The 24,665-nt window shown below is 51.4% G+C and overlaps 2 protein-coding genes across 6 annotated transcripts in view; one reads left to right on the top strand and one right to left on the bottom strand.

Annotated features, from left to right (window-relative positions):
* Positions 1-10,071: 10,071 nt before the first annotated feature.
* LOC116957386 (NADH dehydrogenase [ubiquinone] 1 beta subcomplex subunit 4) lies at positions 10,072-20,284 on the bottom strand. Its single transcript, XM_032979507.2, has 3 exons — positions 19,958-20,284; positions 11,168-11,314; positions 10,072-10,410 (listed from the first exon to the last, which is right to left on the bottom strand). The coding sequence occupies exons 1-3, from the start codon at positions 20,213-20,215 to the stop codon at positions 10,348-10,350; spliced, it is 468 nt and encodes a 155-aa protein (XP_032835398.1). The 5' UTR covers positions 20,216-20,284; the 3' UTR covers positions 10,072-10,347.
* Positions 20,285-21,236: 952 nt separating this feature from the next.
* LOC116957384 (X-linked retinitis pigmentosa GTPase regulator-like) overlaps positions 21,237-24,665 on the top strand; it is a 91,360-nt gene continuing 87,931 nt past the window's right edge. For all 5 annotated transcript variants that reach the window (XM_076055867.1, XM_076055868.1, XM_076055873.1 and 2 more), the window contains exon 1: positions 21,237-21,358. In XM_076055867.1, the coding sequence (XP_075911982.1) occupies positions 21,295-21,358 (64 nt within the window). In that variant the 5' untranslated portion in view covers positions 21,237-21,294. The remainder of the gene's footprint in view (positions 21,359-24,665) is intronic.

Genomic DNA, 24,665 nt, shown 5'->3' with positions numbered 1-24,665 from the left:
GACGTCATCGCCACTTAGTGGCGTGCTTTCGGATGTATGTTTTTTTTTGGTGGAAGTTGGGGAGGGATATCAGATTTTCTTTTCTTTTCTAAAGCCAATTTTGTTGTTGTTGTTGTTGCTGCCTTTGAAACCCAGCCCCGTCCCTTGCAAACAAGAGATCAAGCTTAACGTCTCTCGCTCGCTGGGTTTCGATTTCATTCTCCCGGTTCAATAAAGGAATTCCCGATTTCCGTGGGTTTGCGTTTGTTATGCATCTGAATGACTTTCCTTACTCATTGTTTTTTTTCGGTTAAAGTCACGCATGAAGAAATACTATGAAATTATATTAAAATAAAATCAATCAATCACGACGTTTAGACCCACTCATTCACTCACCCACTCATTCACTCAACAACAACAACAACCGCCATTCACCACTAAGTGGCGGTGACGTCACCACGACGCTTGTGCCAGGCTATGTGCACCTTGAGGCCACGTGAAGTGTCGAACGCCGGCTGGCAGGAGGTCACGGGGCAGACCCAGCAGGTGCCACGGATCGACTGACTGAGATGACTGAGATGACTGGCTGATGCACCACCTGTGCCCCTTACTATGCCAACCTGCTGTGCTTTAGCCACCCGGCGCTCCGCTCGTTGTTCTGAGCGTCGCTCCTCCGCCCTCCGTTGTTGTTGGAGGGCGACTACCTCCAACTGCCCAGAAGCGTCCTTCACGAGCCTCCTCCACAGAGGCCGATCTTGACACCGCTGGTACCAGTCATCGGCAAGTCCACTCAGCTCCACGTCCTCCTGTACCACATCACTCCATCTCTTCTCTAGCCCGTGCCACGCCCGTTTAGCCCCCTGAATCCGGCCGAACAAAAGCTGTTTCGGCATGCGTTGGCTGGGCATGCGGGCTACATGACCCAGCCATCGCAGCCTTGCCCGCCGGAGGAGCTCACCGATGGGACCTTGCCCAGATCTTTCAAGGATTTGTGAGCTCCTCACACAATCCAGTCTGGTTAAACCCAGGATGGATCGTAGGCAGGCCAGCCTAAATGTTTCTAACCGGCGAAGATGCTCCATTAGGGGGGTCCACGTTTCGCAAGCGTAGAGAAGGGAGGGAATGACCGTGGCCGAGAAGACCTGAAGCTTAGTGCGGAGCGACAGACCAGGTAACTTCCACACAGCGTTACGCAACCGATGAAAAGATATTGCTGCTCGACTGATTCGGAGTGAGACCTCTGCTGTTAAACTGGAGCTGGTCATAAGCACACTGCCCAGGTATGGGAAAATCTCCACTCACTCCACAACTTCCCCATCACCGATTGGGAGTTGTGGGGGTGTAGTGTCCGATGGTACAAAATACCCAGGCAGGTGCTTAGTTTTGGTGGGGCTGATGGTAAGGCACCATCTCTTAGTGGCACGCTCCAGTCTCAGCAGCAGCGTCTCCACCTCCTCTTCTGAATGAGCAGCTATTACCAAATCATCAGCAAACATAACGTGGTTGAGCAATAGGGAGCCATCCCTTGACCGCACCCGGGCATCGATCAGCCTCCCATTATATCTGTACCATATGGAGATTCCCCCGGTACAGCTATCGAAGGCTTCACGAACTACGTGGTCAAAATAGATATTAAATAATGTGGGAGCCAGAGGACATCCCTGTCGCACCCCAAGGTTAACAGGGAATGGCTCTGACTTCCGGCCACGTAGTTTTACCCTGGCCCGCTCACCATCATGAAGGTCCTTAATGATCATGAGCAGAGGGTCAGGTACTCCAAAAGCACAAAGAACAACCCAGAGCCCAGGCCTACTGATGGTATCATAGGCCTTGACCAGGTCAATAAAGCAGAGATGTAGGTCTTTTTGGAATTCCCTACACCTCTGCTGTAGCAGACGGACAGAAAATATGGCATCTGTGCAGGACCGCCCTTTCCTGAAACCGCATTGGGGCTCCGCAAGCCTCTCCTCCGCGTGCCTGGCAAGACGATGCTGAATAATCCTTGCCAGGACCTTTCCCGGCACACTGAGGAGTGAAATACCCCTGTAGTTGTTACAGTCTGTGCGGTCCCCCCTCTTAAAAAGGGGGACCACCAGGGCATCCTTCCAATCCTGCGGAACCCGTCTAGTGGTCCAGACTGTTGTTATGATGTCATGTAGGGCAGTCTGTGCACAAACGCCACCCTCCCTCAGCATTTCGCTTGGGAGATCATCTCTGCCCGCTGCCTTTCCTGGTCTCAGACTCCGGATCGCCCTCAGTACTTCCTCAACAGATGGCACCTCAGCCAGCCACTCACAGGGGGTGACTTCTTCCAATATTTGAGGCACCGCAGCCTCAGCAGGGTCATCCTCACTTTTATTTGAGGCACCGCAGCCTCTGCAGGGTCATCCCCACTTTGTCCCACGATGTTTTCCTGGCTGAGGGATTTTCCCTCCCCCAGGACCTCACAGAAATGCTCAGCAAATCTGCAAACCTGTTCCTGGGGGTCGGAGATTGGATCACCGTTTTTTCCCCTAATGATGGTAATAGGTGTGGCGCTGCATGTTACTTTTTTGATGGAGTTAAATAGAGATGTGTGATCACGGGCCACTGAGGCAGACTCCCATCTCCTCAGCAACCCGCGACCACCACCCATCCTTGCAGCGCCTCACGGCTCTCCGAACCTCCGAGCGAAGGCTGCGGTAAGCCTCCTCATTCTCTGACGTGGGATTCTGTAGCCGATGACAGTGGGCCTGTCGCTTTTTCTCAACCATCGTGAACACTTCCTCTGTCAACCAGGGTCTCTGGGGAGGTCTGGACCGTGCACCCAAAGCAGCCATTGCAGCTGCATGAGTCACAGTCCTAAACCTCGCTCATTTACCCTCGACATCAGGAGGAGTCAGAGAATGCCAATCCCAGCCGCAAGCGATGATGAAATTCTCGCTTGCAACTTTCATCAGATAACTGAGACCAGGCCACTTTATGTTGGAATGGGGTCCTGGGTGTACACCCACCACCGGAGTGGAAGAATGGCAGGCGCATCTTACAGATGACTAGTCGATGGTCAGAGGGCAGATCAGCTCCACGGTAGGTCCTGGTGTCAAGGACATGGGCTTGCATCCGCTGGTCCGTCACTATGTAGTCCAGCAGATGTTCTTTCTTGAATTCGGCATGCATCCATGATGTTGTGTGGATGCGCTGGTGCCGGAATAGCGTGTTGGTAATTACAAGCCCATGGGCTGCACAAAAATCTAGCAGCCTCCTACCGTTGTTATTGAGCTGATCTGGCCAATGCCCTCCAATCACTCCAGACCAGGTGCCAGCATCATGACCAACTCGGGCATTGAAGTCACCCAACATGATTACTCTATCCCGAGGGGCCACTTTAGCCAGCACCTGTGACAGGTCATAGAAGGCATCTGACTCATCGGCTTTGCCTGCATCCCTCCACGGATGTTCATCTTCGGTGGGGGCATAAGTAACCACGACCACCATTCCTCGCCTCCGGTTGATGGGAAGGCGAGCCCAAAGTAGCCTAGGGCTTACAGCTTCCCACACCTCACCACCACGCTCCCACGCCCCTTTCATTCTTTTGTTCAAAAGAAGAGCCACACCCTGTTGTTTGGCAGTCTGCTGCCCCGAGTAGAGGACTGTCCACCCCTCATGGTGGCAGGAGCCAGAGCCGGTCCACCGGACCTCCTGAATGCCACATAGATCCAGGCGGTACCGGTCCAGCTCCCGACAGAGGAGTGGCAGCCTCTCCTCTGCGGTGAGCGTTCGAACATTCCACGTGGCCACCCGTAGTGGCTTTTCGTTGTTTCTGGAGGAGCCCCGAGGGTAGATATTCAATCTCCTGGCTCCACCAATTGGGGTTTGGCCAGGAGACGTCATAGACGCCTGGCCCCCCGGGGCCTCCGGCACAAGCTTATTAGTTACATATTTCAATTTAACTCGTGGTTTAGTGGTAATTATTTGAAGGTGGAGGGGTTACCAGCCCTTCGCACCCGTCCAGAGCCCCCGTATAGCCCCTGTGGTGGACACAGATGCCATGAGGGGAGGAGCCAATCGAAATTGGACCTCCCCCCACAGCACTGTCCACGACAGAGTTGCCCGTCCGGCACCGCGAGGAGGTAGGCGGTTGTTTTGCCGGACTCATTCACTCACCCACTCATTCACCCACTCACTCATTCACCCACCCACTCATTCACCCACTCACTCACCCACCCAATCACCCACTCATCCACCCATTCACTCAATCACCCACTCACTAATTCACCCACCCACTCATTCACTCACCCACTCATTCACCCACTCACTCATTCGCCCACTCACTCATTCACCCACTCACTCATTCACCCACTCACTCATTCACCCACCCACTCATCCACCCACTCACTCATCCACCCACCCACACAAAGACTGTAACAGGCTGTAGGGGCAAGTGCTGTTAGTTGTGAGCAGCACCAATGAAGGCTACCGACACTGTGGCTACACACAGAGGGGGTGGCCACCAGCACCACCACGCCGGCCGCCTTTGTCTCTCCCCCAGTGACACGGCGGGGGAGACGCAACATAGACACAGTAGAAACAGTAGACACAACATAGACACAGTAGACACAACATAGACACAGTAGACACAACATAGACACAGAGACAGTAGACACAACATAGACACAGTAGACACAACATAGACACAGTAGACACAACATAGACACAGTAGACACAACATAGACACAGTAGACACAACATAGACACAGTAGACACAACATAGACAACGTAGACACAACATAGACAACGTAGACACAACATAGACACAGTAGACACAACATAGACACAGTAGACACAACATAGACAGTAGACACAACATAGACACAACATAGACACAGTAGACACAACATAGACACAGTAGACACAACATAGACACAGTAGACACAACATAGACACAGTAGACACAACATAGACAGTAGACACAACATAGACACAACATAGACACAGTAGACAAAACGTAGACACAGTAGACACAACATAGACACAGTAGACACAACATAGACACAGTAGACACAACATAGACACAACATAGACACAGTAGACACAACATAGACACAGTAGACACAACATAGACACAGTAGACACAACATAGACACAGTAGACACAACATAGACACAGTAGACACAACATAGACACAACATAGACACAGTAGACACAACATAGACACAACATAGACACAGTAGACACAACATAGACACAGTAGACACAACATAGACAACGTAGACACAACATAGACACAGTAGACACAACATAGACACAGTAGACACAACATAGACAGTAGACACAACATAGACACAACATAGACACAGTAGACACAACATAGACACAGTAGACACAACATAGACACAGTAGACACAACATAGACACAGTAGACACAACATAGACAGTAGACACAACATAGACACAACATAGACACAGTAGACAAAACGTAGACACAGTAGACACAACATAGACACAGTAGACACAACATAGACACAGTAGACACAACATAGACACAACATAGACACAGTAGACACAACATAGACACAGTAGACACAACATAGACACAGTAGACACAACATAGACACAGTAGACACAACATAGACACAGTAGACACAACATAGACACAACATAGACACAGTAGACACAACATAGACACAACATAGACACAGTAGACACAACATAGACACAGTAGACACAACATAGACACAACATAGACACAACATAGACACAGTAGACACAGTAGACACAACATAGACACAGTAGACACAACATAGACACAGTAGACACAACATAGACACAACATAGACACAGTAGACACAACATAGACACAACATAGACACAACATAGACACAGTAGACACAACATAGACACAGTAGACACAACATAGACACAGTAGACACAACATAGACACAGTAGACACAACATAGACACAGTAGACACAACATAGACACAGTAGACACAGTAGACACAACATAGACACAGTAGACACAACATAGACACAGTAGACACAACATAGACACAGTAGACACAGTAGACACAACATAGACACAGTAGACACAACATAGACACAGTAGACACAACATAGACACAGTAGACACAACATAGACACAGTAGACACAACATAGACACAGTAGAGACACAGTAGAGACACAGTAGACACAACGTAGACACACAGTAGACACAACAACATAGACAGTAGACACACAGGAGACAGTAGACACAACAACATAGACACAGTAGACACACAGTAGACACAGTAGACACAACATAGACACAGTAGACACACAACATAGACACAGTAGACACACAGGAGACACACAGGAGACACGGTAGAGACACGGTAGAGACACAGTAGAGACACAGTAGACACAACATAGACACAGTAGACACAACATAGACACAGTAGACACAACATAGACACAACATAGACACAGTAGACACAACATAGACACAACATAGACACAGTAGACACAACATAGACACAGTAGACACAACATAGACACAACATAGACACAACATAGACACAGTAGACACAGTAGACACAACATAGACACAGTAGACACAACATAGACACAGTAGACACAACATAGACACAACATAGACACAGTAGACACAACATAGACACAACATAGACACAACATAGACACAGTAGACACAACATAGACACAGTAGACACAACATAGACACAGTAGACACAACATAGACACAGTAGACACAACATAGACACAGTAGACACAGTAGACACAACATAGACACAGTAGACACAACATAGACACAGTAGACACAACATAGACACAGTAGACACAGTAGACACAACATAGACACAGTAGACACAACATAGACACAGTAGACACAACATAGACACAGTAGACACAACATAGACACAGTAGACACAACATAGACACAGTAGAGACACAGTAGAGACACAGTAGACACAACGTAGACACACAGTAGACACAACAACATAGACAGTAGACACACAGGAGACAGTAGACACAACAACATAGACACAGTAGACACACAGTAGACACAGTAGACACAACATAGACACAGTAGACACACAACATAGACACAGTAGACACACAGGAGACACACAGGAGACACGGTAGAGACACGGTAGAGACACAGTAGAGACACAGTAGACACAACATAGACACAGTAGACACAACGTAGACACAGTAGACACAACATAGACACAGTAGACACAACGTAGACACAGTAGACACAACATAGACACAGTAGACACTACACAGACACAGTAGACACAGTAGACACAACATAGACACAGTAGACACAACATAGAGACAACATAGACACAGTAGACACAACGTAGACACAACATAGACACACAGGAGACACAGTAGACACAACATAGACACAGTAGACACAACATAGACACAGTAGACACAACATAGACACAGTAGACACATAGACACAGTAGACACTACATAGACACAGTAGACACAACATAGACACAGTAGACACAACATAGACACAGTAGACACAACATAGACACAACGTAGACACAACATATACACAACATAGACACAGTAGACACAACGTAGACACAGTAGACACAACATAGACACAACGTAGACACAACATAGACACAACATAGACACAGTAGACACAACGTAGACACAGTAGACACAACATAGACACAACGTAGACACAACATAGACACAACATAGACACAGTAGACACAACGTAGACACAGTAGACACAACATAGACACAGCAGACACAACATAGACACAGTAGACACAACATAGACACAGTAGACACAACATAGACACAACATAGACACAGTAGACACAACATAGACACAGTAGACACAACATAGACACAGTAGACACAACATAGACACAACATAGACACAGTAGACACAACATAGACACAGTAGACACAACATAGACACAGTAGACACAACATAGACACAGTAGACACAGTAGACACAACATAGACACAGTAGACACAACATAGACACAGTAGACACAACATAGGCACAGTAGACACAACATAGACACAGTAGACACAACATAGACACAGTAGACACAACATAGACACAACATAGACACAGTAGACACAACATAGACACAGTAGACACAACATAGACACAGTAGACACAGTAGACACAACATAGACACAGTAGACACAACATAGACACAGTAGACACAACATAGACACAGTAGACACAACATAGACACAGTAGACACAACATAGACACAGTAGACACACAGTATATACGGCAGAGACAGTAGACACAGTAGACACAGTAGAGACACAGTAGACACACAGTAGACACAGTAGACACACAGGACACACAGTATACACGGTAGAGACACAGTATACACGGTAGAGACACAGTAGAGACACAGTAGAGACACAGTATACACAGTAGACACAACATAGACACACAGTAGAGACACGGTAGAGACACAGTAGAGACACAGTAGACACACAGTAGACACAGTAGACACAGTATACACGGTAGAGACAGTAGACACACAGGAGACACGGTAGAGACACAGTAGAGACACACAGGAGACACACAACGTAGACACAACATAGACACAGTAGAGACACAGTAGACACGGTAGAGACACAGTAGAGACACAGTATACACGGTAGACACACAGTAGACACACAGTAGACACAACAACATAGACACAGTAGAGACACAGTATACACAACGTAGACACACAGTAGACACACAGTAGAGACACAGTAGAGATACAGTAGAGACACAGTAGACACACAGTAGACACAGTAGACACAACATACACACAGTAGACACACAGTAGAGACGCAGTAGACACACAGGAGACACAACAACAGACAGTAGAGACACGGTAGAGACAGGAGACACACAGTATACACAGTATACACGGTAGACACAGTAGACACAACATAGACACAGTATACACGGTAGAAACACAGTAGAGACACAGTAGAGACACTATACACGGTAGAGACACAGTAGAGACACAGTAGAGACACAGTATACACGGTAGAGACACAGTAGAGACACAGTATACACGGTAGACACACAGTAGACACACAGTAGAGACACAGTAGACACAGTAGAGACACAGTAGAGACACAGTAGAGACACAGTATACACGGTAGAGACACAGTAGAGACACAGTAGACACAGTAGACACACAGTAGAGACAACAACATAGACAGTAGACACACAGTAGAGACACAGTAGACACACAGTATACACACAGTAGACACAGTAGACACAGTATACACACAGTAGACACACAGTATACACACAGTAGACACAGTAGACACACAGTAGAGACACAGTAGACACACAGTAGAGGTACAGTATACACGGTAGAGACACAGTAGACACACAGTAGAGACACAGTATACACGGTAGAGACACAGTGGACACACAGTAGAGACACAGTATACACGGTAGAGACACAGTAGACACAGTAGAGACACAGTATACACGGTAGAGACACGGTAGAGACACAGTAGAGACACAGTATACACAGTAGAGACACAGTAGACACAGTATACACGGTAGAGACACAGGAGACACGGTAGAGACAGTAGAGACACAGGAGACACAGTAGACACAGTAGAGACACAGGAGACACACAGTAGAGACACGGTAGACACAGTAGACACAGTAGAGACAACATAGACACACAACGTAGACACACAGTAGACACACGGTAGAGACAGTAGAGACACAGGAGACACGGTAGAGACACAGGAGACACACAGTAGACACAGTAGAGACACAGTAGAGACACAGTAGAGACGGTAGAGACACAGTAGAGACACAGTAGAGACACAGTAGAGACACAGTAGAGACACAGTATACACGGTAGAGACACAGTAGAGACAACATACACACAGTAGACACAGTAGACACACAGTAGAGACACAGTAGAGACAGTAGACACACAGTATACACGGTAGAGACAGTAGAGACACAGTAGACACAGTAGACACACAGTAGAGACACGGTAGAGACAGTAGAGACACAGGAGACACACAGTAGACACACAGTAGACACAGTAGAGACAACAGAGACAGTAGAGACAGTAGAGACGGTAGAGACGGGTGGCGTTGTTTTATTGCCATTCACACGACGAAGACGACCAACAGCCGGCAGGAGCAGGAAGCTCGCATCACACGCAAGCGGGGGTCGGACACGCGTGTGGACAAAGGTGTGGTGGGACACGCGTGTGGACAAGGGGGGAGTGGTGGGACACGCGTGTGGACAAGGGTGTGGTGGGACACGCGTGTGGACAAGGGGGGAGGGGTGGGACACGCGTGTGGACAAGGGGGGAGGGGTGGGACACGCGTGTGGACGGAGTGGGGGAGGCCGGCTTCAGCCGTACATCTTGAACGTGCGGTCGGCTGAGCCGCTCTCAATGGCGGCGACGGTCTTCTTCTGTTACACACACAGACACACAGACACACACACAGACACACACACAGACACACACACACACAAACACACACACAGACACACACACAGACACACAGAGACACGTCAACATGGGGACGATGGGAACCACCTTGATCATGAGTGAGTGACTGAGTGACTGAGTGTGTGACTGAGTGACTGAGTGAGTGAGTGTATGAGTGAATGAGTCTATGAGTGAGTGTATGAGTGAGTGTATGAGTGAGTGACTGAGTGAGTGACTGAGTGATTGAGTGAGTGAGTGACTGAGTGGGTGAGTGAGTGACTAAGTGACTGAGTGAGTGAATGAGTGACTGAATGAGTGACTGAGTGAGTGACTGAGTGAGTGACTGAGTGAGTGACTGAGTGAGTGTATGAGTGAGTGTATGAGTGAGTGTATGAGTGTGTATGAGTGAGTGAGTGTGTGAGTGAGTGTATGAGTGAGTGAGTGTATGAGTGAGTGTATGAGTGACTGAGTGAGTGACTGAGTGAATGAGTGACTGACTGAGTGACTGAGTGACTGACTGACTGAGTGAATGAGTGACTGACTGAGTGACTGAGTGACTGACTGAGTGAGTGACTGACTGAGTGACTGAGTGACTGACTGACTGAGTGAGTGACTGACTGAGTGACTGAGTGAGTGACTGACTGAGTGACTGACTGAGTGACTGACTGAGTGACTGAGTGAGTGACTGACTCAGTGAGTGACTGAGTGACTGAGTGAGTGACTGAGTGAGTGACTCACCCTGTCCCTGTAGAAGAACACAGTCAGACCCACGATAGGCACCACACTCATCAGCAGCCCCAGGAGCGACGTCTTTGCGGTGGGGCGGAAGTTTGGGTAGACGTTGTGAGTCCGCGCGTACTGCCAGCGCACCATGGCCGGGTCATCCTACACACGGCACAGGCAGAAGGTGGTGGTAGTGGTGGTGGTAGTGGTGGTAGTGGTGGTAGTAGTGGTGGTAGTGGTAGTGGTGGTAGTGGTGGTGGTAGTAGAGGTGGTGGTAGTGGTAGAGGTGGTGGTAGTGGTGGTGGTGGTAGTGGTGGTAGTGGTGGTGGTAGTGGTGGTAGTGGTGGTGGTAGAGGTGGTGGTGGTAGAGGTGGTGGTGGTAGTGGTGGTAGTGGTGGTAGTGGTAGTAGTGGTGGTAGTGGTGGTAGTGGTGGTGGTGGTAGTGGTGGTGGTAGTGGTGGTAGTGGTGGTAGTGGTGGTGGTGGTAGTGGTGGTAGTGGTAGTGGTGGTAGTGATGGTGGTAGTGGTGGTGGTAGTGGTGGTGGTAGTGGTGGTGGTGGTAGTGGTGGTGGTAGTGGTGGTGGTGGTAGTGGTGGTAGTGGTGGTGGTAGAGGTGGTGGTGGTAGAGGTGGTGGTGGTAGTGGTGGTGGTAGAGGTGGTGGTAGTGGTGGTAGTGGTGGTGGTAGTGGTGGTGTTAGTGGTGGTGGCAGTGGTGGTGGTAGTGGTGGTGGTAGTGGTGGTAGTGGTGGTAGTGGTGGTGGTAGTGGTGGTAGTGGTGATGGTAGTGGTGGTAGTGGTAGTAGTGGTGGTAGTGGTGGTGGTAGTGGTGGTAGTGGTGGTAGTAGTGGTAGTGGTGGTGGTGGTAGTGGTGGTGGTAGAGGTGGTGGTAGTGGTGGTGGTGGTAGTGGTGGTAGTGGTGGTGTTAGTGGTGGTGGCAGTGGTGGTGGTAGTGGTGGTAGTGGTGGTGGTAGTGGTGGTAGTGGTGGTAGTGGTGGTGGTGGTAGTAGTGGTGGTGGTAGTGGTGGTAGTGGTGGTGGCAGAGGTGGTGGTAGAGGTGGTGGTAGTGGTGGTAATGGTGGTGGTAGAGGTGGTGGAAGAGGTGGTGGTAGTGGTGGTAGTGATGGTGGTGGTAGTGGTGGTAGTGGTGGTGGTAGTGGTGGTGGTGGTAGTGGTGGTGGTAGTGGTGGTGGTGGTAGTGGTGGTAGTGGTGGTGGTAGAGGTGGTGGTGGTAGAGGTGGTGGTGGTAGTGGTGGTGGTAGAGGTGGTGGTAGTGGTGGTAGTGGTGGTGGTAGTGGTGGTGTTAGTGGTGGTGGCAGTGGTGGTGGTAGTGGTGGTGGTAGTGGTGGTAGTGGTGGTAGTGGTGGTGGTAGTGGTGGTAGTGGTGATGGTAGTGGTGGTAGTGGTAGTAGTGGTGGTAGTGGTGGTGGTAGTGGTGGTAGTGGTGGTAGTAGTGGTAGTGGTGGTGGTGGTAGTGGTGGTGGTAGAGGTGGTGGTAGTGGTGGTGGTGGTAGTGGTGGTAGTGGTGGTGTTAGTGGTGGTGGCAGTGGTGGTGGTAGTGGTGGTAGTGGTGGTGGTAGTGGTAGTGGTGGTAGTGGTGGTAGTGGTGGTGGTGGTAGTAGTGGTGGTGGTAGTGGTGGTAGTGGTGGTGGCAGAGGTGGTGGTAGAGGTGGTGGTAGTGGTGGTAATGGTGGTGGTAGAGGTGGTGGTAGAGGTGGTGGTAGTGGTGGTAGTGATGGTGGTGGTAGTGGTGGCGGTAGTGGTGGTAGTGGTGGTGGTAGTGGTGGTAGTGGTGGTGGCAGAGGTGGTGGTAGAGGTGGTGGTAGTGGTGGTAGTGGTGGTGGTAGAGGTGGTGGTAGAGGTGGTGGTAGTGGTGGTAGTGATGGTGGTGGTAGTGGTGGTGGTAGTGGTAGTGGTGGTAGTGGTGGGAGCGGTGGTGGTAGTGGTAGTGGTGGTAGTGGTGGTGGTAGTGGTGGTGGTAGTGGTGGTGGTAGTGGTAGTGGTGGTAGTGGTGGGAGCGGTGGTGGTAGTGGTGGGAGCGGTGGTGGTAGTGGTAGCGGTGGTGGTAGTGGTGGTGGTAGTGGTGGTGGTAGTGGTGGTAGTAGTGGTAGTGGTGGTGGTAGTGGTGGGAGCGGTGGTGGTAGTGGTGGTAGTGGTGGTGGTAGTGGTGGTGGTAGTGGTGGTGGTAGTGGTGGTAGTAGTGGTAGCGGTGGTAGTGGTGGTGGTAGTGGTGGTAGTGGTGGTAGTAGTGGTAGCGGTGGTAGTGGTGGTAGCGGTGGTAGCGGTGGTAGTGGTGGTAGTGGTGGTGGTGGTAGTGGTGGTGGTAGTGGTGGTAGTAGTGGTGGTAGTGGTGGTGGTAGTGGTGAGGAGAGGGTCAAGTCCAGAGCGGGAAGTCAAGAGGGCACTGGTGGAGGCCGGGCAGGGAAATCGCTTAGTCAGTCAGTCAGTCAGTCGCTCAGTCAGTCGCTCAGTCAGTCATTCACTCACTCCTACACTCACTAATACACTCAGTCACTCATACACTCAGTCACTCATACACCCACTCACTCACTCACTCATACACTCAGTCACTTATACACTCAGTCACTATGACCGGCAAAACAACCGCCTAGCTCCTCGTGGTGCCGGACGGGCAACTCTGTCGTGGACAGTGCTGTGGGGGGAGGGCCAATTCCGATTGGCTCCTCCCCTCATGGCGTCTGTGACCACCACAGGGGCTTAATGGGGGCTCTGGACGGGTGCGAGGTGCTGGTAACACCTCCACCTTCAATAAATAACCGCTAAACCACGACAGAAAAATTGGATTAATAAGCTTGTGCCGGAGGCCCCGGGGGGACAGGGGTCTATGACGTCTCCTGGCCAAACCCCATTTGGCGGAGCCAGGAGACTGAATCCTTACCCTCAGGGCTCCTCCAGGAACAACAAAAAACCACTACGGGTGGCCACGTGGAATGTTCGAACACTCACTGCGGAGGAGAGGCTGCCACTCCTCTGTCGGAGCTGGACCGGTACGGCCTGGATCTCTGTGGTATTCAGGAGGTCTGGTGGACTGGCTCTGGCTCCTGCCACCATGAGGGATGGACAGTCCTCTACTCGGGGCAGGAGACTGCCAAACAACAGGGAGTGGCTCTTCTTCTGAGCAAAAGAATGAAGGGGGCGTGGGAGCGTGGCGGTGAGGTGTGGGAAGCTGTAAGTCCCAGGCTACTTTGGGCTCGCCTTCCCATCAACCAGAGGCGAGGAGTGGTGGTCGTGGTTACTTATGTCCCCACTGAAGACGAACATCCGTGGAGGGATTCAGGCAAGGCCGATGAGTCAGATGCCTTTTATGACCTCCTGTCACAGGTGCTGGCTAAAGTAGCCCCTCGGGATAGAGTCATCTTGTTGGGTGACTTCAATGCACCAGATTGGTTATGATGCTGGCACCTGGTCTGGAGTGATTGGAAGGCATGGGCCAGATCAGCTCAATAACAACGGTAGGAGGCTGCTAGATTTTTGTGCAGCCCATGGGCTTGTAATTACCAACACGCTGTTCCGGCATCAGCGCATCCACACAACATCATGGATACATGCCGGGTCCAAGCAAGAACATCTGCTGGACTACATAGTGACGGACCAGCGGATGCTAGCCCATGTCCTTGATACCAGGACCTACCGTGGAGCTGATCTGCCCTCTGACCGTCGACTAGTCATCTGTAAGATGCGCCTGCCATTCTTCCACTCCGGTGGTGGGTGTACACCCAGGACCCCATTCAAATCCTTAGTGGCATGGTCTCAGCTAGCTGATGAAAATTGCAAGCGAGAATTTCAACGTCGCTTGCGGCTGTAGTTGGCATCGTCCCCCCACTCCTCCTGATGTCGAGGGTAAATGGGCGAGGTTTAGGACTGTGACTCATGGAGCTGCAATGGCTGCCTTGGGTACAGGGTCCAGACCTCCCCAGAGACCCTGGCTGACAGAGGAGGTATTCAGGCTGGCTGAGAAAAAGCGACAGGCCCACTGTCATCGGCTACAGAATCCCACGTCAGAGAATGAGGCTTACCGCAGCCTTCGCTGGGAGATTTGGAGAGCCGTGAGGCGCTGCAAGGATGGGTGGTGGTCACGGGTTGCTGAGGAGATGGAGTCTGCCTCAGTGGCCCGTGATCACAAATCTCTATTCAACTCCATCAAAAAAGTAACCTGCAGCGCCACACCTATTACTATCATTAGGGGAAAAAACGGTGATCCAATCTCCAACCCCCAGGAACAGGTTTGCAGATTTGCTGAGCATTTCTGTGAGATCCAGGAGTAGGGGAAATCCCTCAGCCTGGATAACATGGGACAAAGTGGGGATGACCCTGCTGAGGCTGCGGTGCCTCAAATGTTGGAAGAAGTCACCCCCTGTGAGTGGCTGGCTGAGGTGCCATCTGTTGAGGAAGTACTGAAGGCGATCCAGAGTCTGAGACCTGAAAAGGCACCGGGCAGAGATGATCTCCCAAGCGAAATGCTGAGGGAGGGTGGCGTTTGTGCACAGACTGCCCTATATGACATCATAACAACAATCTGGACCACTGGACGGGTTCCGCAGGATTGGAAGGATGCCCTGGTGGTTCCCCTTTTTAAGGAGGACCGTAGACTGTAACAACTACAGGGGCATCTCACTCCTCAGTGTGCCGGGAAAGATCCTGGCAAGGATTATTCAACATCGCCTTGCCAGGCACGCTGAGGAGAGGCTTACGGAGCCCCAATACGGTTTCAGGAAAGGTGAGGTCCTGCACAGATGCCATATTTTCTGTCCGTCTGCTACAGCAGAGGTGTAGGGAATTCCAACAAGACCTACATCTCTGCTTTATTGACCTGGTCAAGGCCTATGATACCATCAGTAAGCCTGGGCTCTGGGTTGTTCTTCGTGCTTTTGCAGTACCTGACCCTCTGCTCACGATCATTAAGGATCTTCATGATGGTGAGCGGGCCCGGGTAAAACTACGTGGCCGGGAGTCAGAGCCATTCCCTGTACACCTTGGGGTGCGACAGGGATGTCCTCTGGCTCCCACATTATTTAACATCTATTTTGACCACGTAGTTCGTGAAGCTTTCAATAGGAATACCGAAGGAATTTCCATCTGGTACAGATACAATGGGAGGCTGATCGATGCCCGGGTGCAGTCAAGGTGAGTGACTGAGTGACTGACTGAGCTACTGACCGAGTTACTGAGTGCCTGACTGAGTTACTAAGTGAGTGACTAAGTGGGTGACTGACTGACTAACTACGTGACTGACAAAGTGGCTGAGTGAGTGACTGACTAAGTGACTGACTGATTAAGTGACTGACTGAGTGACTAAGTGACTGAGTGACTGACTGAGTGATTAACTGACTGACTAAGTGACTAACAGAGTGACTGACTGATTGACTAAGTGACTGACTGAGTGACTGAGTGACAAAGATACTCACGATGAGGCCCACTCTGTGTGGGTCGTTGAGCTGTCCCAGGTAGCTCCTCTTGCTGCTGAGTGACTGACTGAGTGACTGACTGACTAAGTGACTAACTAAGTGACTGAGTGACTGACTAGTGACTAACTGACTAACTAAGACACTCACGATGAGGCCCACTCTGAAGGGGTCGTTGAGCTGTCCCAGGTAGCTCCTCTTACTCCTCGCTCAGTCACTCAGTCATTCAGTGACTGACTAAGTGACTGACTGAGTGACTGACTGAGTGACTAGGTGACTAACTGAGTGACTAAGTGACTGACTGAGTGACTAAGTGAGTGACTGACTGAGTGACTGACTAAGTGACTGACTAAGTGACTAAGTGACTGACTGAGTGACTAACTAAGTGACTAAGTGACTGACTGACTAACTAAGTGACTGACTGAGTGACTGACTAAGTGACTAAGTGACTAACTAAGACACTCACGATGAGGCCCACTCTGTGTGGGTCGTTGAGCTGTCCCAGGTAGCTCCTCTTGCTCCTGAGTGACTGACTGACTAAGTGACTGACTGAGTGACTAAGTGAAAGACTGAGTGACTGACTAAGTGACTGAGTGACTGACTGAGTGACTGACTGAGTGACTAAGTGAGTGACTAAGTGACTAAGACACTCACGATGAGGCCCACTCTGTGTGGGTCGTTGAGCTGTCCCAGGTAGCTCCTCTTGCTCCTGAGTGACTGACTGACTAAGTGACTGACTGAGTGACTAAGTGACTGACTGAGTGACTGACTAAGTGACTGAGTGACTGACTGAGTGACTAACTAAGTGACTAAGACACTCACGATGAGGCCCACTCTGTCTGGGTCGTTGAGCAGTCCCAGGTAGCTCCTCTTGCTCCTGAGTGACTGAGTGACTGACTGAGTGACTGACTAACTGAGTGACTGACTGAGTGACTAAGTGAGTGACTAAGTGACTAAGACACTCACGATGAGGCCCACTCTGTGTGGGTCGTTGAGCTGTCCCAGGTAGCTCCTCTTGCTCCTGAGTGACTGAGTGACTGACTGAGTGACTGACTGAGTGACTGACTGAGTGACTAAGTGAGTGACTAGGTGACTAAGACACTCACGATGAGGCCCACTCTGTGTGGGTCGTTGAGCTGTCACAGGTAGCTCCTCTTGCTCCTGAGTGACTGACTGAGTGACTGACTGAGTGACTAACTGAGTGACTGACTAACTGACTGACTGACTGAGTGACTAACTGAGTGACTGACTGAGTGACTGACTGAGTGACTGACTAAGTGACTAAGTGAATGACTAACTAGGTGACTAAGACACTCACGATGAGGCCCACTCTGTGAGGGTCGTTGAGCTGTCCCAGGTAGCTCCTCTTGCTCCTGAGTGACTGACTGAGTGACTGAGTGACTAACTAAGTGACTGACTGAGTGACTAACAGAGTGACTAACTAAGTGACTAAGTGACTAAGACACTCACGATGAGGCCCACTCTGTGAGGGTCGTTGAGCTGTCCCAGGTAGCTCCTCTTGCTCCTGAGTGACTAACTAAGTGAATAAGTGACTGACTGAGTGACTAACTAAGTGACTAACTGAGTGACTAAGTGACTAACTAAGTGACTAACTAGGTGACTAAGACACTCACGATGAGGCCCACTCTGTGTGGGTTGTTGAGCTGTCCCAGGTAGCTCCTCTTGCTCCTGAGTGACTGACTGACTAAGTGACTAACTGAGTGACTGACTAACTAAGTGACAAAGTGACTAACTAAGTGACTAACTAAGTGAGTGACTAACTAAGTGACGAAGACACTCACGATGAGGCCCGCTCTGTGTGGGTCGTTGAGCTGTCCCAGGTAGCTCCTCTTGCTGCTGAGTGACTGACTGAGTGACTGACTGAGTGACTGACTGAGTGACTAAGTGACTGACTGAGTGACTAACTAGGTGACTAAGTGACTAAGACACTCACGATGAGGCCCACTCTGTGAGGGTCGTTGAGCAGTCCCAGGTAGCTCCTCTTGCTCCTGAGTGACTGACTGAGTGACTGACTAAGTGACTAACTGAGTGACTGACTGACAAGTGACTGAGTGAGTGACTACGTGACTAAGACACTCACGATGAGGCCCACTCTGTGAGGGTCGTTGAGCTGTACCAGGTAGCTCCTCTTGCTCCTGAGTGACTAAGTGACTGACTGAGTGACTAGATGACTGAGTGACTAAGTGACTAACTAAGTGACTAAGTGACTAACTAAGTGACTAAGACACTCACGATGAGGCCCACTCTGTGTGGGTCGTTGAGCTGTCCCAGGTAGGTCCTCTTGCTCCTGAGTGACTGACTGAGTGACTGACTGACTGAGTGACTGACTGAGTGACTGAGTGACTGACTAACTAAGTGACTAAGTGACTGAGTGACTAAGTGACTAAGACACTCACGATGAGGCCCACTCTGTGTGGGTCGTTGAGCTGTCCCAGGTAGCTCCTCTTGCTCCTGAGTGACTAAGTGACTGAGTGACTGACTAACTAAGTGACTAACTGAGTGACTAACTAAGTGACTAAGACACTCACGATGAGGCCCACTCTGTGTGGGTCGTTGAGCTGTCCCAGGTAGCTCCTCTTGCTCCTGAGTGACTAACTAAGTGAATAAGTGACTGACTGAGTGACTAACTAAGTGACTAACTGAGTGACTAAGTGACTGACTGAGTGACTGACTGAGTGACTGACTGACTAACTAAGTGACTGGGTGACTAACTAGGTGACTAGGTGACTAAGACACTCACGATGAGGCCCACTCTGTGAGGGTCGCTGAGCTGTCCCAGGTAGCTCCTCTTGCTCCTGAGTGACTGAGTGACTGACTAAGTGACTAACTGAGTGACTGACTGAGTGACTAACTAAGTGACTAACTGAGTGACTGACTAAGTGACTGAGTGAGTGACTAGGTGACTAAGACACTCACGATGAGGCCCACTCTGTGTGGGTCGTTGAGCTGTCCCAGGTAGCTCCTCTTGCTCCTGAGTGACTGACTGAGTGACTGACTGAGTGACTGACTGAGTGACTGACTAACCAAGTGACTAAGTGACTAAGACACTCACGATGAGGCCCACTCTGTGTGGGTCGTTGAGCTGTCCCAGGTAGCTCCTCTTGCTCCTGAGTGACTGAGTGACTGACTAAGTGACTAACTGAGTGACTGACTGAGTGACTGAGTGACTGACTGACTAAGTGACTGAGTGACTAAGTGACTAACTAAGTGACTAACTAGGTGACTAAGACACTCACGATGAGGCCCACTCTGTGTGGGTCGTTGAGCTGTCCCAGGTAGCTCCTCTTGCTCCTGAGTGACTGACTGAGTGACTGACTGACTGAGTGACTGACTAAGTGACTAACTAAGTGACTAAGACACTCACGATGAGCCCCACTCTGTGAGGGTCGTTGAGCTGTCCCAGGTAGCTCCTCTTGCTCCTCGCCCTCAGCGCCTCCCTCACCGCCGCCGCCTCGGCTCCCCCCTCGGCCGACGAGGCGCGGAACGCCGCCGGCAGCGAGAACAGCCCCGGCACGTCGCGATAGTCGTGGGGACGTCGAGGAGGAGGTGGAGGAGGTGGACGATGATGATGAGGTGGTGGTGGAGCTGTGGGGGATGAAGGTGACCCCACGTCGGCCGCCATTGCGATAACTCCCTCAGCCGGTGACGGTTGGTGATGCGATTCGATTCGGCTAGGATCGCGTGTGGTGTTGGATAGTGGCGATTAAGAGGGAATCGATTCCTTGTTGGCGGGTGCGTTGTGACGTGACCCGCGTCGGCCGCCATTGCGATAACTCCCTCAGCCGTTGACGGTTGGTGATGCGATTCGATTCGACTTGGATCGCTTGTGGTGTTGGAGTGTGGCGATTAAGAGGGAATCGATTCCTTGTTGGCGGGTGCGTTGTGACGTGACCCGCGTCGGCCGCCATTGCGATAACTCCCTCAGCCGGTGACGGTTGGTGATGCGATGCGATTCGACTTGGATCGCGTGTGGTGTTGGGGTGTGGCGATTAAGAGGGAATCGATTCCTTGTTGGCGGGTGCGTTGTGATGGTGAGAGGGCTGAGGGGGGTAGGGGGGGAGGTCGATTCGATTGCGGGGGAATCGAATCTTGCGGTGCTGTTGTGATGGTGAGCGGGGAGTCGATTTGTGAAGCCGTTAAGGGGGAATCGATTCTATCAAAGCCATCACCCCCCCCCCAAAATCACCCCCCCCATCACCCCCCCATCACCCCCCCCATCACCCCCCCCCACCGCCCCCCCACCACCCCCCCATCACCCCCCCACCACCCCCCCACCACCCCACCCCCCCCACCCCCCCCCCACCACCCCCCCACCCCCCCCATCACCCCCCCACCACCCCCCCCACCACCCCCCCACCACCCCCACCACCACCCCCCCACCACCCCCCCACCCCCCTCATCACCCCCCCACCACCCCCCCACCACCCCCCCCCCACCACCCCCACCACCCCCCCCACCACCCCCACCCCCCCACCCCTCCATCACCCCCCCCCACCACCCCCCCACCACCACCCCCCCACCACCCCCCCATCACCCCCCCACCACCCCCCCACCACCCCCCCCACCACCCCCCCACCACCCCCCCCCACCACCCCCCCACCACCCCCCCATCACCCCCCCACCACCCCCCCCATCACCCTCCCATCACCCCCCCTTCGTCGCCATGGAGACGCGGCGTCACGTGGTGCTGGAGGAGTAACAATGGCGGCGTCTTCAGCAGCAGCCTCAGCCTCAGCTGAGGAGGAGGAGGAGGCGAGCGGGGCTGGTGAGGGGAGACGCTCGCGATCCATTGACATCCTCCACCACCACCACCACCTCATCATCATCATCACCACCGTTGTTGTTGTTGTGTTTGTTGTTGTTGGTGGTGGTGGCTGTGTTTGTTTGTTTGTTGTTGGTGGTGGTGGCGGTGGCCAAATCGGCTTCGTAACCCTTGGAGACGAGTAGACGTCATCGCGTCACCGAACCAACACGCACCGGCGTGATGACGTCATCGCGTCACCGAACCAACACGCACCGGCGTGATGACGTCATCGCGTCACCGAACGCTCCACACACCCGCTTGATGACGTCATTGCGTTATCGAATCCATCCCGCCGTGAAGATGTCTTCGCGTCTCTAAACCACCGCGCACCGACGTGATGACGTCATCTCGTCACCGAACTCCCACACACCGACGTGATGACGTCATCGCGTCACCGGACCCATCCATACACACACCGACATGATGACGCCATCCCGTCACCCAACACCCATAATGTGTGTACGTATGACGTGTGTATGACGTGGGTATGATGTGTACGTATGACGTGTGTATAATGTGTGTACGTATGACGTGTGTATGATGTGTGTACGTAGTATGATGTGTGTATGACGTGTGTATAATGTGTGTACGTATGACGTGTGTATGATGTGTGTACGTATGACGTGTGTATGATGTGTGTATGATGTGTGTACGTAGTATGACGTGTGTATGACGTGTCTATGACATGTGTATGACGTGCGTATGACGTGTGTATGACGTGTGCATGATGTGTGTACATAGTATGATGTGTGTACGTATGACGTGCGCATGACGTGTGTATGATGTGTGTACGTATCACGTGTGTATGACGTGTGTATGACGTGTGTGTATGACATGTGTGTACGTATGACGTGCGCATGACGTGTGTGCGTATGCCGTGTGTATGACGTGTGTATGACGCGTCTATGACGTGTGCAAGATGTGTGTGTATGACGTGTGTATGACGTGTGTATGACGTGTGTACGTACGGTGAGTGAGTCGTGTGTGTACGTAAGATGTGTGTGTTGTGTATCATGTATCACATCATACACAACAGGTGAGTGATGTATCACATCATACACAGCAGGTGAGTGATGTATAACATCATACACAACAGGTGAGTGTGTGTGTACGTAGCGCTGCGTACACACACACTCACCTGTTGTGATGATGTGATACATCACTCACGTGATGTGTATGATGTAATACATCATTCACAACAGGCGAGTGAGTGTATGTGTGTACATGTGTGTGTACAGGTGAGTGTGTATATGTGTACGTGTGTATGTGTGGGTGTACATGTGAGTGTGTGTGCGTGTGCGTGTGTACAGGTGAGTGAGTGTGTGTGTGTATGTGTACAGGTGAGTGAGTGTATGTGTGTACATGTGTGTGTACAGGTGAGTGTGTATATGTGTACGTGTACATGTGTGGGTGTACATGTGAGTGTGTGTGCGTGTGCGTGTGTACAGGTGAGTGAGTGTATGTGTGTACATGTGTGTGTACAGGTGAGTGTGTATATGTGTACGTGTGTATGTGTGTGTGTGTACATGTGAGTGTGTGTACAGGTGTGTGTGTACGTGTGTGTGTGTGTGTATGTGTACGGGCAACTCTGTCGTGGACAGTGCTGTGGGGGGAGGGCCAATACCGATTGGTTCTTCCCCTCATAGCGTCTGTGACCACCACAGGGGCTAAACGGGGGCTCTGGGCGGGTGCGAGGGGCTGGTAACCCCTCCACCTTCTAAAAATTACCACGAAACTACGACTTAAACTTAAATATGTAACAAATAAGCTTGTGCCGGAGGCCCCGGGGGGACAGGCGTCTATGACGTCTCCTGGCCAAACCCCAATTGGCGGAGCCAGGAGATTGAATCTCAAAACTCGGGGCTCCTCCAGAAACAACGAAAAACCACTACGGGTGGCCACGTGGAATGTTCGAATGCTCACTGCGGAGGAGAGGCTACCACTCCTCTGTCGGGAGCTGGACCGGTACCGCCTGGATCTCTGTGGCATTCAGGAGGTCGGGTGGACCGGTTCTGGCTCCTGCCACCATGAGGGGTGGACAGTTCTCTACTCGGGGCAGGAGACTGCCAAACAACAGGGTGTGGCTCTTCTTTTGAACAAAAGAATGAAGGGGGCGTGGGAGCGTGTTGGTGAGGTGTGGGAAGCTGTAAGCCCCAGGCTACTTTGGAATTGCCTTCCCATCAATCGGAGGCGAGGATTGGTGGTCGTGGTTACTTATGCCCCCACCGAAGACGAACATCCGTGGAGGGATGCAGGCAAAGCCGATGAGTCAGATGCCTTCTATGACCTCCTGTCACAGGTGCTGGCTAAAGTGGCCCCTCGGGATAGAGTCATCTTGTTGGGTGACTTCAATGCCCGAGTTGGTCATGATGCTGGCACCTGGCCTGGAGTGATTGGAGGGCATGGACCGGATCAGCTTAATAACAACGGTAGGAGGCTGCTAGATTTTTGTGCAGCCCATGGACTTGTAATTACCAACACGCTGTTCCGGCATCGGCGCATTCACACAACATCATGGATGCATGCCGGGTCCAAGCAAGAACATCTGCTGGACTACATAGTGATGGACCAGCGGATGCGAGCCCATGTCCTTGACACCAGGACCTACCGTGGAGCTGATCTGCCCTCTGACCATCGACTTGTCATCTGTAAGATGTGCCTGCCATTCTTCCACTCCAGCGGTGGGTGTACACCCAGGACCCCATTCCAACCAAAAGTGGCCTGGTCTCGGTTATCTGATGAAAGTTGCAAGTGAGAATTTCATCATCGCCTGTGGCTGGGGTTGGCATCGTCCCCCACTCCTCCTGATGTTGAAGGTAAATGGGCGAGGTTTAGAACTGTGACTCATGCGGCTGCAATGTCTGCTTTGGGTACGCGGTCAGGACCTCCCCAGAGACCCTGGCTGACAGAGGAGGTGTTCAGGATGGTTGAGAAAAAGCGACAGGCCCACTGTCATCGGCTACAGCATCCCACGTCAGAGAATGAGGAGGCTTACCGCAACCTTCGCTCGGAGGTTCGGACAGTCGTGAGGCGCTGCAAGGATGGGTGGTGGTCGTGGGTTGCTGAGGAGATGGAGTCTGCCTCAGTGGGCTGCGATCACAAATCTCTATTTAACTCCATCAAAAAAGTAACCTGCAGCGCCACACCTATTACCATCATTAGGGGAAAAAACGGTGATCCAATCTCCGACCCCCAGGAAACAGGTTTGCAGATTTGCTGAGCATTTCTGTGAGGTCTTGGGGGAGGGGAAACCCCTCAGCCAGGAAAA

Source organism: Petromyzon marinus, chromosome 73 (assembly GCF_048934315.1).
Source record: "Petromyzon marinus isolate PM22_M1 ecotype Great Lakes invasive population chromosome 73, UKy_Petmar_22M1.pri1.0, whole genome shotgun sequence".
Taxonomy (NCBI): domain Eukaryota; kingdom Metazoa; phylum Chordata; class Hyperoartia; order Petromyzontiformes; family Petromyzontidae; genus Petromyzon; species Petromyzon marinus.
The sequence above is the reverse complement of the archived record's forward strand: the minus strand, read 5'-3'. Positions and strand labels throughout refer to the sequence as shown.